The 14,583-nt window shown below is 37.4% G+C and overlaps 1 protein-coding gene across 9 annotated transcripts in view; it reads right to left on the minus strand.

Moving 5' to 3' along the window:
- ATP9B (ATPase phospholipid transporting 9B (putative)) overlaps positions 1 to 14,583 on the minus strand; it is a 468,039-nt gene that overhangs the window by 371,312 nt on the left and 82,144 nt on the right. Inside the window, exon 1 of one of the 9 annotated variants that reach the window (XM_077135188.1) lies at positions 2,223 to 4,643. The exons of the other annotated variants lie outside the window; for them this stretch is intronic. Within the exon in view, the coding sequence (XP_076991303.1) occupies positions 2,223 to 2,264 (42 nt within the window). The 5' untranslated portion in view covers positions 2,265 to 4,643. Of the gene's footprint in view, positions 1 to 2,222; positions 4,644 to 14,583 lie in introns of those variants that run through there. 9 annotated transcript variants of the gene reach the window in all.

Below are 14,583 nucleotides of genomic sequence, written 5' to 3' on the forward strand. Positions count from 1 at the left end.
CTCGTCTCCATCACCAAAGTATCTTCCCTTAACCCTGCAGCCATCTCTCACTATAAACACACAAGTTATCTCCTTCCTTTTGCATACAAACTATTCAAAGTAACAGTCTATCTACACTTTGTGCAATCTACGCCTATTCACTGCCTATTTACTGCTCAACTCACTACAACTCTGTTTCCATCAAAATTTCACTTCTGGTGAGACTATTCACAAGTAAGGTGGACCACTGTAAAGAAACTTTTCCTACCCCTCTGTGGAATTAACCACTGTTCATCACTCCCCCCCCCTTTTTTTTTTTAATTATCCATTTCCTTTACTTTCTAGACACCATACCCTGCTGATTTTCTTCAAAACTTCTGGCATTTCTTTTACCTACTCCCCATCACTACTCGTTATTCAATCACCCTTTAGAAACGGGGTGAGGGATTCTGGTCCCGGTCCAGTGACCTCCCAATGTGATACTCATCCAGGAGCCCTCACACTTGTTATTCACATGCTGTAACCATCACCCAGAAATAACTGTACGACCCCCTCCTCTCCTTCAATTCCCACCAATCACCAAGCCCTGACCCCTCACGAGGCTTGCCCAGGCCCAGCCCTACACACCCCTTTTTTTCACCTAAAAAATTTTATTTGAAAGTAAAATATATCACAAGAATTTGTTTTATAAGCAAATAGTAGAAACAGTAGAAATTCACAAATTAAGCAATCATACTTTAATTTCTATAGCTATTTAAACTAGAGGGAATTTTTAACCTGTAATTATTTTTCCTTTCTGTTAAAGCAACTACACATGTGGTCAGAGGTCACTGGTAAAGAGATGTATGAAGACAGGGAAGGCCCAGAAGCTAAGGCGGGATACAGGGGTGGAGGTTTCAAAGGTAGGAATAATTGGCAACATGATGGAACCCCACGTTAAGCAACCACCAAGTCTCCCCGCCTGCACCTCGTTCCCCTCAATGTCACTCTTCCAAAGAATTTGTTAATTTCGAAAATATGAACTTGACAAATCATTCACCAGGGATGGGTCCCAGCAAACCCCTACCCTAAATCTTCAACAGCCTGCCATTATTTGAACTCCTTCTGCAAAGCACAATGCTCCCAAACATGATTTTAAGAATGGAAAGACAAGGCATCTGAAACAACAAGGCATCTCAGCTGGTCCTTGCCAACATGTTTCCAGTGAAAGCCTGGAGCACCGTATTAAGTATTGTAAAGCTGCTTCTGGGCACAAAAGAGAGAATGGCATGGACAGCTGTTGGCATGTCCCACTTGCAAAGAAGGAAGACGTAGCAATGTGTGTGTCCCATACTAACCACCATGCCACAGAAGCGAGCTGCTGATGGGGAGAATGGAGTCCATATTTAAGCCCCGTAGCACATTCCATTCTTTTACATAACAGCTTGGTTGAAATTTAATTCGCATACCAAAAAATTCATCCTTTTAAAGTATACAATTCAGAGTGAGCAACAGTGGCTCAGTGGCAGAACTGTTGCCTGCCCATGTCAAAAAAAAAAAAAAACATACACACACACAAAAAAACCCTAAAGTACACAATGCGGTGATTTTTTAACATATTCACAGAGTAGTGCATCCACTGATGCCAACAAATTTTAGAACATTTCATCATTCCAAAATGAAACCCTATACACATTAACAGTGACTCCCCATTTTTCACCTCCCTACACACCCCTTTTTTTCACCTAAAAAATTTTATTTGAAAGTAAAATACATCACAAGAATTTGTTTTATAAGCAAATAGTAGAAACAGTAGAAATTCACAAATTAAGCAATCATACTTTAATTTCTATAGCTATTTAAACTAGAGGGAATTTTTAACCTGTAATTATTTTTCCTTTCTGTTAAAGCAACTACACATGTGGTCAGAGGTCACTGGTAAAGAGGTGTATGAAGACAGGGAAGGCCCAGAAGCTAAGGCGGGATACAGGGGTGGAGGTTTCAAAGGTAGGAATAATTGGCAACATGATGGAACCCCACGTTAAGCAACCACCAAGACTCAAGACTTCTCAGGGCCGTTTTCACAGCAGACAGTCTTCTACTAACTGGTCAAGTTCATCTGCAAAATGGAAGGGCAGATTGTGCCTGCCTTCTGGCATCAGAAGTAGCCAAGAACCATCAGGATGTTAATGTATGAAGTCAACACAGTCATGTGTAGAGACTGGGACACCAAACAAGGGGCTGTAAGTGTCGGCAAATATTACCATGTTTATTGAACTGTAGTATGCCTTCCACCCACTTTTCATAGCTTTGGCCCATTTAGGGCTTCTAGAAGTTTTCTGGTTCTCACTCCATTTGGAAACATCTCAGATACCCTGATAAATCATTTCACCTTCTTCAGTCACAGAGATGTTGGCTCCCCAGACCACCATCAACCTGTTGATTTAAGACAGATATTTCACGCTGCAATGAGCACAGTTATTCCACTGTCACTCCAGAAGAGAGGGCTTAAATTTCAGTGTCTTCATTCAGTCAAAACATTTATTTGCTTCCTTTTCTAAAAAGGCCACTGGAGAGTCTCAATATTGGTCTAGATCAGTCATATCCACAAGGACCACAGGTGGTCACTGAGAAGAGCTTCTTATTCAAGTTCTTAACCCACCATCTCTCCACTTTCTAGGGTCCAGAAAGTGGCAGAGCTGCGTGATTTCCTCGCAAGTCCACTGATGCTGCAGACAGACACCATTCACATCCACTTTATCCAAAACCATTGAGGTGCCATACACACAAATGGGCTCAGCTCAGGGAATGCGCACCAAGGACCTGACAGCACCAGCACCAAGAGGCGTTGTTTTCTAAAGCGGCTGTCCTATTCTACGTTCCTACCAACGATGTATGAATACTCCAATTTCTCCACATACTCTTCAACATTTGTTATTATCTGTCTTTTTTTATTACAGCCATCTTAGTGGCTGTAATGTGAATTTCACAGACATTTTGATTTACATTATCCTAATTACTTGTGAGGCTGAGCAAATTTTCATGAGTATTGGCCATTTGTATATCTTCTTTGAAGAAATGTCTATTTAAACTTTGCCTGCTTTTTCACTGAGGTGTCTTTTAATTGATGAATTTTAAGTTCTTTATACATCCTAGTACAAGTACTTCATCAAACACAAGATTTGCAAATATTTTCTCCTGTTCTGTGGGTTGCCTTTTCACATTCTTGATGTTGTCCTTTAATGTACAAAATTTTAAATTTTGATGGTTACTTTACCTATTTTTTTTTCTTTAGACACCTGGACCTTTGTTGTCCAAAGCCACAAAGATTTATTTCTATGCATTCTTTTAGGGCTTTTAGACTTCTAATTTTATATTTAGATTAACCCTATATTCTAACTGATGTTTATGGTGTGAAGTATGAGTTCAACTTCATTCTTTTGGATCTGTACAGTCATTAGCCCAATATGATTTGTTGAACTATTTTTTCTCCATTGAATTGTCCTGGTATCCTTTACGAAAATTAATTAACCACAAATACAAGGGTTTATTTCTATTCCCTCAAGTCCACTCCACTGATTTGTAGTCCCAGCCTTATGCCAGTACCATGCCATTTTGATTACTTTTTTTTTTGCATGGGCAGGCCATTTTGATTACTTTTACATCGTCCTAACTTTTGAAACTGGGAAGTATGAGTACCCAGAATTACCATAATTTTTAAGGTTGTTTTTGGCTACTGAGAGTTGTTGCATTTTCATATGAATTTTACAATCAGCTTGTCAATTTTTGAAAGGAAAAAAAGGCAGGTATATTTTGATAGGGGTGGCATCAAATCTGTAGATAAATTTGGGTCATACTGCCATCTTAACAATATTAAGTCTTTCCATTCGTAAACATGGGTTGATGTACCATTTATTTAGATTTTCTTTAATTTCTTTCAAAAGTGTTTAGTAGTTTTCACTATGCAATTATTATACAACTTATATAACTTTTCCTAAATTTATTCCTAAGTAGTTTTTCCTTTTAATGCTATTTTAAATGAAATTGTTCTGTGAATTTCACTTACATTTTTTCTGGTGCTAATGTAGAGAAATACAAATGATTTTTGTACATTTATCTTATATCCTACTACCTTGCTGACCTTAATACTTCCAGTATTTTTTGTATGTGAATTCCTTAGATTATATCGTGCCATCTGTGAATGTACTAAAAAGGTTTTTGTCCTTTCCAATCTGGGTGCTTTTTCTTTTTTCTTATTTAACTACAGATATTCTTTCTTGCCTTGTTCCTGATCTTAGGGGGGAAAACATTCAGTCTTTTATGATTCAGAGTGACGTAAGCTGTGCAAAGTACAAGTTTTAAGAAAAGAAAAGAGATTTCTATGTTATGAGCAAATTTCCCCATGCTAGATGGAAGTATGAATTTTGGGGACATTAGGCCAGCTTCTCCACTGCAGCTTCAGCGACAAAGCAGCAATGAAATAATAGTTACCAAATAATTTCTTACACAAGGCACTAAAAAACTCTTATCTTGAATGTAAATTCACTCTTTTATTAGAACTAGAGTTAGGAAAGAAAAACAAATACAATTTTGCTTTGAAGAGTCAAAACAGCAGGTAATCCCCTGAAAAAAAATTTTAGGATGTTTGGTATTCTTAAAACCCTTAAAACTTACACATACTTTAACTAAGTTGTGTTACTATTAACTTTTCTTAAAGAAAATTTTTTTCCTAAAAAAAAGGCAAGGAAGTGTGCAAATATTTATGTACAAAGAAATTTATTCCACCTTGAGTAGGAAAAAATGGAAATAACATAAATGTCCAAAAACATGAAATTCATGGTATAACCATGAATACCTTGCATACTATATTTCCTAGACTCAAAGATGTCATCAGTTTTAAGATATATCATTATTATTTTAGTTATAGCCTAGGGGAAAACAGTACAATATGGCTTTGAATATACATATATACATTGTTTGTAAATCACAACTCAATTTCAGTAACATGAAAAACATGCATCTTCAAATCCAGAAAATACAGTTCTATGCAGCCATTCCCATTGCAGAGAATATCTGCCAATTACAGGCTCATATTCACAATGTATATGCAGTTTCTTAATACTCTATTTCTGACTGACTCACCCTAAGAGACGAGAAGAGAGCAGCTGTCAAGCACATTTTACTTATGTACTGTAGATGGTATTTTTAAAGCAGCAGTTTTTAACCAGGGGTGCACATCATTATTACCTGGGAAGGATTTTTTTTTTTTTTTTTTTTTTTTTGCAACATAGCTTTGCCCATGCCCTACCTGAAATATATCCTTTTACTTCTAATTTCCAAGGGAATATATAGGTTATTTAAACTTTCAGGTGAATATAACTTTCATCCGCTTAAGCCTGAGGCTTTAAGACAGCATAAGTTAACTCTGAATTCATTAGTAATTTAAACCACAAAAATGAACCAGTTCCTAATGTTTCTAAGAACTAAGGTGAGTCTATAAAAAGAAGCTCCCACTTCTAATGTAGTAACACTAGATGAGATGGACCAAAGGGGGACAGATTCCAACTTCTGAAAACAGGAGGTATGTATGCCAAAAGGAAACAGAGCTTGGACAAAATTCCATATCTCAATCAACACTGGAGGCGTAGGACCAGCAACAACCAAGAGATGTCACTACCATCACATCATCTCCAGTATACTGGTCTATCCTGAGAAAACACCAGATGGCCAGCCTCAGAAGATAAAGGAGATTAAAGCAAAGAGGAAGTAGATGCCACTGTTTACTTCTTAACCATTACAGTCTACAATAAATGGGCCTCTAGCTTAAGAGTGTAAATCTTCTAAGGTCTTAACTGGATCATAACGCATGCATGGTTCCTGAAGATCTGGATAAGCCAGTCTTACTGCAGGATGTGGGCCTTTCCAGTACCTCACCACAGACCAGATCAGAGATTTAGGCTACAGCCCTGCCTCCACGTCTTGCTATCTGGATGAAAAGAAGAGAGATCATAGTAAAATACTGACACCCTAGAAATGACAGCATTTGCCAGGCTAGATGGGAGGGGATGTCACATGTGGCTTATTCACAGCCCATGACTAAATCTTGGGTCACCAAAGAATTCTTTTCCTCTCTTTTTCCAGATAACCTAGGAGCTAAATGGAAAAAAGTACAAATGCAAGTAATGCTTTGTAAAAACAGAAAAAATTATATGTACATTACAAAATAAATTCATCTTTGGAGGCTTATATGCAAGACACCTTTTTTAAGTATTCTAAATGTCATCCCTCATAAATCTCACAAAATCCTTGTGACTTGTGCACCTTTATCTCAAATTTATAGATGAGAAAATAGAGACTAAAGGAGAGCAAGTAACTTTGCAAGCCCACACAGCTCATTAACAGTGGTTGGCTATGGATAGTGGAACTACAAGTAATTAGTTTTGTTTTGTCCTTTCCACCTCCAGTGCAAAAAGACATTCACAAGAAAGGATGGACAGAAGGAAAGGTTTTTAAATCATACTGAAAGTTCTCACACTGGCCTACACACACTATCTGGTTGCCAACTACCTATTAACAAAGTGCCAGGAAGTGGTTCCTATGGAAGATACAGAGTTAAACATCCACATAGCCAGATGTTTTTATGTGAAAATATGCAGGGATAGATCTATTCCACCTTACTAATTTTGATAGAAAAATTACAATCTGTTTTCCTACTCTGGTTTCACCAGCTTTGCCTTGAAGAGTTTTCTGAAAGCTGAACAATATGAAAGGAACTCATTCTGGCACAATAATGCAATGAAATAACTTTATTTTCACTTCATTATTCCAGCATTTATGAAAAAAATAAATAACAGAAATTAGTTCAGAGCTGAAGCAAGCAAATAATATGCCAGGAGTGACTGAAAAAGAACAATTATTAATTAAGCTATCACTGTTTTCAAAAACATCCTGATTTTAGCTGGGATCACAACAAACAATTTTGAAGTAACTTGTTCCCCTTAAAAGTAGTGGTGAACACTCAAGACTTTATAACCATTGGCTGTAGATGGTTTAACGCTTCCCTGGCAGGGTTTGGCTAGGAGAAATCTGGATATGCCAGCCAATTCCCTTTACTTAGACAACGCTGCAAAACCTGAGAGAACAAGCAGAGAAAAGATGTGAAATTCATAAGTGTGTCAACAATGATCACATGCTAGTACCTGGACATAAGACTGGGGTTGAAATAAGCAGGTATAGAAAGAGCAAGAGCTCAACAGCTTATGAAGATGTTCTTCCTCAAGGATACTTCCTTTGCTTAAAAACCACATTCATATATGTATATTAGAATTTACATTCTTTAACATATCTCCTTCTAAAGAAGATTCTTTAGATTTAGTATATGTATAAAGATCCTTTAAGTTTGCCTAACTAAACAGAAAAGTCTTCTATGTTTAGTGTAAATGGATTTTCAAGTTTTTTTTAAATGTCTGAAATGAGTTTGGATTAAAGAAGCAACATACCCTAAGCATGTTTCTTGGATCTGAAGGTGAGCCTAATGTGCAAATCACTTTTTTAAAGTTCTTGGTAAATCAGAGGTTGAAACGCATATATATAAACAGTACAAGCACATACACTAAGAAGCTTCATCATTCAAAATCTGAAAAAGACATCAATTATGGCTTACTATCAAACCACTAAAGAGAAGAATACTCTAGTAAAGTAGATCAATTTTGAGATTTAATGGGATGATAATTAGAAAATAAGAAAAAACTCATCTAAGTGTGTCAGAAGGCAACATTACACATTACTTGAGTGGGAAAAAAATGGAATACCACAACTGCAGATGGGGTGGAGCACGATGGCGGTATAGGGAGGTGTGGTAAGATTTAGTTCATTCTCCAGGGCAGCTAGTGAACAGAAGGACAGTATGAGGGATTTCTTTGACCAAACACACATCGTACACCAGCATGGAATGGGTGGAAGAACCAAGTCCACAGCAAGGAACTGGAAGTAACCTCTTCCACATGGTGGGGCTGGTACCCATTCCCACGTAGGGCAGCCTGGTTTGGCGTCTCTCCCCATGGGAAAGAGAAACTCTCTCACACAGGAGCAAGGGAAGGAGACCTCACCCATATCTAACTGCAGATCTGATTAACAACTTTGGGCTGTTGACTATGAGCTGCAAACACAGATAAAACTACAAGACAAAAACAAACAAAACCCTGAGGTCTCTCCTCAGTAGAAAGGAGTCAGGTATAATGGAAAAAAACAGAAACATTTGGAGTTGGCTGAGCTTAGAATACTGGAAAAGGGCTGTGCACCAAGAAAAGGGGCACACAGAGCTAGATATCAACTCTGCCTTTGATTGGCAAAACTGGGAAACTGGGTACTGGCTTGGAAAGTTTTCTTTTTTTCTACTTTTTAGTAGCAGGCATTCCAGTTTTCAGCATTGCCCCAGATAAAAGTGGAATTAAGGAAAACCTGAGACAGAAAATAACTATTCAGGTGAAGGAGATAGTTACGTAAAAGGTGTTTATCTTTCCCAAGCAAACTGGGGGAAGTGTTGGGCCCAGCGCAAGTGGTGGCCCTCACTCAGAAAATTTAGACTGCAGGGGATGGGGTCCTGATTTTAAAACATATAAAGCCACAGTGGTCAAAACAGCATGGCACTGGCACAAAGAAAGAAGTATTGACGAATAGAACCAAATTCAGAGTGCAGAAATAGACCACCAAATCTATGGTCAACTTTTGACAAGGCCTCTAAATCCACTGAAATGGGACAAAATAGTCTCTTCAAAAAATGGGCATGGGAGAACTGGATATCAATAGCCAAAAGAATGAAAGACAACCCATATCTTGCACACTACACAAAAATTAATACAAAGTGGATCAAACACCTAAATATCAGAACCAGTACCATAAAATTCCTAGAAGAAAACGTAGGGAAACATCTTCAAGACCTAGTAATAGAAGGTAGCTTCCTAAATTTTACATACAAAGCACAAGCAACAAAAGAAAAAATAAAGGGGAACTCCTCAAAAACAAATGCTTCTGCACCTCAAAAGACTTCATCAAAAAAGTGGAGAGGCAGCCAACTCAATGGGAGAAAATATTTGGAAAACACACACTGGACAAAGATCTGATATTCTGTATACATAAAAAATAAAACATACAACTCAACAACCAAAGAACAAACAACCCAATTATGAAACGGGCTAAAGGTATGAATAGGCATTTTTCTGAAGAGCAAATACACATGGCTCAAAAGCACATGAAGAGATGCTTGTTTTCATTACCTACAAGGGAAATGCAGATCAAGACTAAAATGAGATACCACCTCACACCTCTAAGAATGGCTGCTATTAAACAAACAGGAAAGTACAAATGCTGGAGAGGATACAGAACAACTGGGACACTTAGGCACTGCTGGTGGGAATGTATATGGAACAGCTGCTATGGAAGACAGTTTGGCTGCTCCTTAGGAAATTAAATATCCAGTTGCCCTGTGACACAGCAACAGCACTACTTGGTATATATACGGAATAACTGAAAGCAGTGAGACAAACAGACCACTGCACTCTGATGTTCACAGCAGCATTATTCAGAATTGCCAAAAGATGGAAACAATCCAAACGCCCATCAACAGATAAGTGGGTTAACAAAATGTGGTATATACATACGATGGAATATTACACAGCACTAAGACAAAATGATGTCCTGAAGCACATGACAAGATGAATGAGGCTTGAGGACATAATACTGAGTGAAATAAACCAGACACAAAATGACAGATACTGTATGAGTCCACTTTCATGACCATATTACAGGTAAAATCAGAGGCTTCTAATATAGACTACAGAGGACCTAGAGATACACCCAGACATGGGTGAACAGTTTCCTAATGAGGGTGAACTTATTGTAAGGGAATAGACAAAAGTCAAGGTGGGTCACTCCTAGGTCTGTAATTAATATTACCGTACTGAAGGTGAACATGACTGAAAGGAGTTGTATAGATTCATGTGTCCCACGGATTAACACTACAAAATAAATAAGTTCTTGCAAGAACTATTTCAAAGGTATGATACAAAGTATGTTTATGTTCTAGGACTGGGGAAAACTGCTACTGCATGCTATGGGTTATGTTTAACAGGAAAATGTCAGCAGTAACACAGCAACACCAGGGGTAAATAGTAGGGGGAGGGACAAGAGTTCAGGGGAGGTTTAGATTTTCTACTTGGTGAGGGTATGTTTATTGGTTATCTTTCTCTTGTGAACAATGAAATTATCTAAAATTGAGTGTGTTCATGGACTGGACTTTGGGCATTATACATGATGCCTAATAAACACAGGTGGCTGAAGGATGCACTGACTGAGTAGTAGACTGGTGAACAAACGGGTATACATATGATCGATTATGGTGCTGCTACAAAAAGGAACAAAGTTGTGAGGCAAGCAACATGGCGAATGAACCTGTGGGACATGTGGTCAGGCAAAATAAGCCAGAAACAAAAGAGCAATTATTGTATAGTCTCCTTTAGAAAATGCTTCTAAGAAAACAGGGTCCTAGATTGTAAGCTCACAGAGTAGTCACATTTAGTTCAGACTAGTAATTATTACTTCTGGATTTTGAGAGGCTGTTTTACATATGTATAATCTGGTATTTAGAGATAAGAACATAGTTGATCAGGTCAGAACTGAGGTAATTCAGAACACCAGGGTAAGGAAGACATTATCTATATTTTAGAACCTCACCTACTCTCTGAGACCAAGGGATAAAATGTTTATTTTGTCTGGAACCTAAATTTTCTGAAGCATATAATCTAACTCAACCTCTCTTGATAGCTCATTTAAACAATCGAAACACAGGGAGCCCAGAATAAGAATGAGGGCCTTTAATCCAGTATAGCTTAATATAATGCTTAGATAAAGCCTAGAATATCTTAAGCAGATAATCAAAAAGTTTGGCGAAGTCCCTTGAGGGATGGGAGAAAAAATATGGAACTATTAAACTTTACCACTGGGGAAATTCCTGATGCTATGTCAAACATTAGGGAAACCCAAATCAATAGGCCACGCCCTCAATACTGAGGCTTGCTCTTGGGAAGCTTATATATGTAGCAGAGAAGCTGAGCCTACCTGTAGGTATTCCTAAGAATGGCTTCTAGAGGACCTTTTTTGTTGCTCAGATGGCCTCAGTCTCTTTAAGCCCAAGTCTGCAAGTAAAATCATTGCCGTCCCCCGTACGTGGGACAGGACATCTAGGGGTGACTATCTCCTGGCGGCGTGGGAGATGACTCCCAGGGATGAGGTCTGGCCCTGACACTAAGGGGTCAACAATGCAATTCTGACCAAAATGGGGGAAAAGAAGTATAACAAATAAGGTATTAGTGGCTGACAGTTCAAACAGAGTCAAGAGGCTACTCTGGAGGTCACTCTTAAGGCTAGCTTCCGTTGGAAACTGTTCCCTATCTCAAGTTGCCACCCCAACCCCAAAGAACCCGAAGGGGCAATATATAAGATTCTACAAAGTTTTCATACACTAGGGTAACATTCCAGAACCTATAACCTACAGATGTGTCCCTGTACCAGTTCTGAAACCTAGAGGGCCTAGCTGCTCTAGAACATCAGCTAGTTCTATCTCCATACCCCAATATTATTAACAGCGCCTTTCAACTTGAAAATGTTAAAATGGGCATAGCTCAAATATCCCTAAGGAGTGGGAAAAAGATCAACGTGATGGTGAATCATTGTACTGATATTTCTTTTAGTCTCCGGCATTTTAGAGCAGCTAAGAAGTAAAAACCTAAAATTGTGGAATTGTAACCAATACCAAACTCTGAAATCTGTTCTAAAACTAATAGCTGTGACGTGCTTTGAAATTTATTGCTTTTTCGTGTTTATGTTATTTTTCATTAAAAAAAGTCAATGGCGATGATAAAAACAATATTGATTCCTTCTAGCCTATTATGTCCTGGAGCAGTAAGATGGAAAACCTGAGACGGTGGTGTGGTAGCCCATGACAAACTCTGGGATCTGTCCTGGAACTACTGGTTGAAGAGTGTTTGGAAAAGTACTGCTTTTTTCTATCTTTGCTTTTTATACATGTTATATTATACAATAAAAAAAAATTCTTTTAAATAGAGAAAGGAAAAAAAAAATAGCAGATCACATTTTCCTGAGGAGGAAGAGGGAAGTGAGAGCTTTTTTCTAGAGGTAAAACAACTGCAGTCTCAAAAAATTTCCATATACGCAGGGCAGGTTCCTACCTGAAAACCAAGGGCTGAAAAATTCTGATCAGTTAAACAGAAGCTATGCTAGACATCTAGAATAAATTGAACTGAATTCCAACATACAGAAAGAAAACAAAGCCAAAAAACAACAACAAAAAAATTAGATAAGAAAGAAAATGACCTGCAGAATAAACTACCAATAAAATCAAATGCCTAAATACCAGCAAAAAATCTTGAGTCATACTAGGAAGCATGGCCCAAACAAAAGAACAAACTAACACTTCAAATGAGTTTATAAAGGACTTGAAACAACTGATTAAAAACGTTCAAACAAATTTAAATCAATTCAACAAGCTGAAGGAAAATGTGCCAGAAGTGATGATAACCATAAGAAAGACACTAGGTAGCCACATAGAAGTTGAAAGCTTGAAAACACAAATGGCAGAACTTATGGAAATGAAAGGCACACAAAAGAGATGAAAATCACAATGGAGACATAAAACAGCAAATCTGAAGAGGCTGAAGAAAGGATTAGCAAACTGAATGACAAGACATCTGAAATCCTGCACACAAAAGACCACATAGGGTAAAAAATGGAGAAACATGAGCAGCATCTCATTGAATTGAATGACAATATCAATCTTACAGATACACCTGTTACGGGCATCCCAGAGGGAGGCAAGAAAGGAAAAGGGATAGAAAGAATAATGGAGGAGGTAATCACTGAAAAATTCCCAACTTTTTGAAAGACATAAAATTACAGGTCCAAGAAGCCCCACATACAACAAACAGAACAGATACAAACAGACCACTCTGAGCTACTAATAAGACCATCAAATGTCAAAGAAAATTCTGAAGGCAACAGGAGAAAAGCAATCCATCACATACAAGGGAAGCTTGATAAGACTGTATGGATTTCTCAGCATAAACCACAGAGATGAGAAGACAGAGGCATGATATATTTAAGACACTGAAAGAGAAAAACTGCCAACCAAGAATTCCAAATCAGGCAAAAAAAAAAAAAAAAAGGGCCATCAAAAATGAGGGGAAGTGTAAAATATTTTCAGACAAATAGACACTAAGAGAGTGTGCTGTGCGAACAAGAGCAGTGAATGGATAAAAAGCAGGATCCATCTATATGCTGTCTAAAAAGACTCACTTTTAACCCAAGGACAAAAATATGTTGAAATTGAAAGGCTGGAAAAAGATATTTCATGCAAAACACAACCAGAAAAGAGTAGGGGTAGGTACACTAATATCAGGCAAATTAGATTTCAAATATAAAATCATCAAAAGAGAAAAAAAGGAAACTATGTGTTAATAAAATGGACAATTCATCAAGAAGATATAACAATTATATTTATGCACCAAGCCAGAGTGCCCCAAAATACATGAGGCAAAAATTGGCAACACTGAAGGAGAAGAAGACACCTTTACAGTATTAGCTGGAAACTTCAAAATACCATTCACATCAGTGGATAGAATATCTAGACAGAGGATCAATAAGGAAACAGATCTTACTTATTATATATGATATTTATTGTAATATGATAAATGAAGTAGATTTAACAGACATTTATAGAACACTGTATCTCACAACCACAAGATACACGTTTTTCTCAAGTGCGCAGGAATTATTCTACAGGATAGATCAGATATTGGGTCACAAAGCAGGTCTCAAAAAATTTTTAAAAGATAAAAATTATACAAAACACTTTCTCAGATCATAATAGAATGGAGTTGGAAATCAGTAACAGGTGGGAGGCTAAAAATTTCACAAATATATGGAGGCCAAACAATAAGGAAGAAATTACAAGAGAAATCAGTAAATATCTGGAGGCAAAGGAAAATGAGAACAGCGTATCAAAACTAATGGGATGCAGCAAAGGCAGTGCTGAGGGGGTAATTTATTGCCCTAAATACCTATATTTTAAAAAATACAAGCAAAAATTGAGGAATTAATTGCTCACATAGAAGAACTAGAGAAAAAATAGCAAACTAACCTCAAAGCAAACAGAAGGAAAGAGATACCAAAGATCAGAGCACAAAAAAATTAAACCGAGAACATGGAAATAACAGAAGGAATTAACAAAACGAAAAATGGGTTCTTTGAGAAAATCAATAAAATCGATGGACCCTTAGCTTGACGGTAAATGATATATGCTGTCTAAAAAGACTCACTTTTAACCTGAGGACTTTTAACCTTAGCTTGACGGTAAATGAAAAAAATGAAAGAGGATGCAAATAAATAAAATCAGAAATGGGAGGGAGGACATAACTACTGACCCTGCAGAAACAAAGGAGATAATGAGAGGATACTATAAGCAACTATATGCTAACAAACTAGACAACTCAGACAAAATGGACAACTTCCTAGAAAAGCATGAACAACCAACATTGACTCAAGAAGAAACAG

Source organism: Tamandua tetradactyla, chromosome 18 (genome assembly GCF_023851605.1).
Source record: "Tamandua tetradactyla isolate mTamTet1 chromosome 18, mTamTet1.pri, whole genome shotgun sequence".
Taxonomy (NCBI): domain Eukaryota; kingdom Metazoa; phylum Chordata; class Mammalia; order Pilosa; family Myrmecophagidae; genus Tamandua; species Tamandua tetradactyla.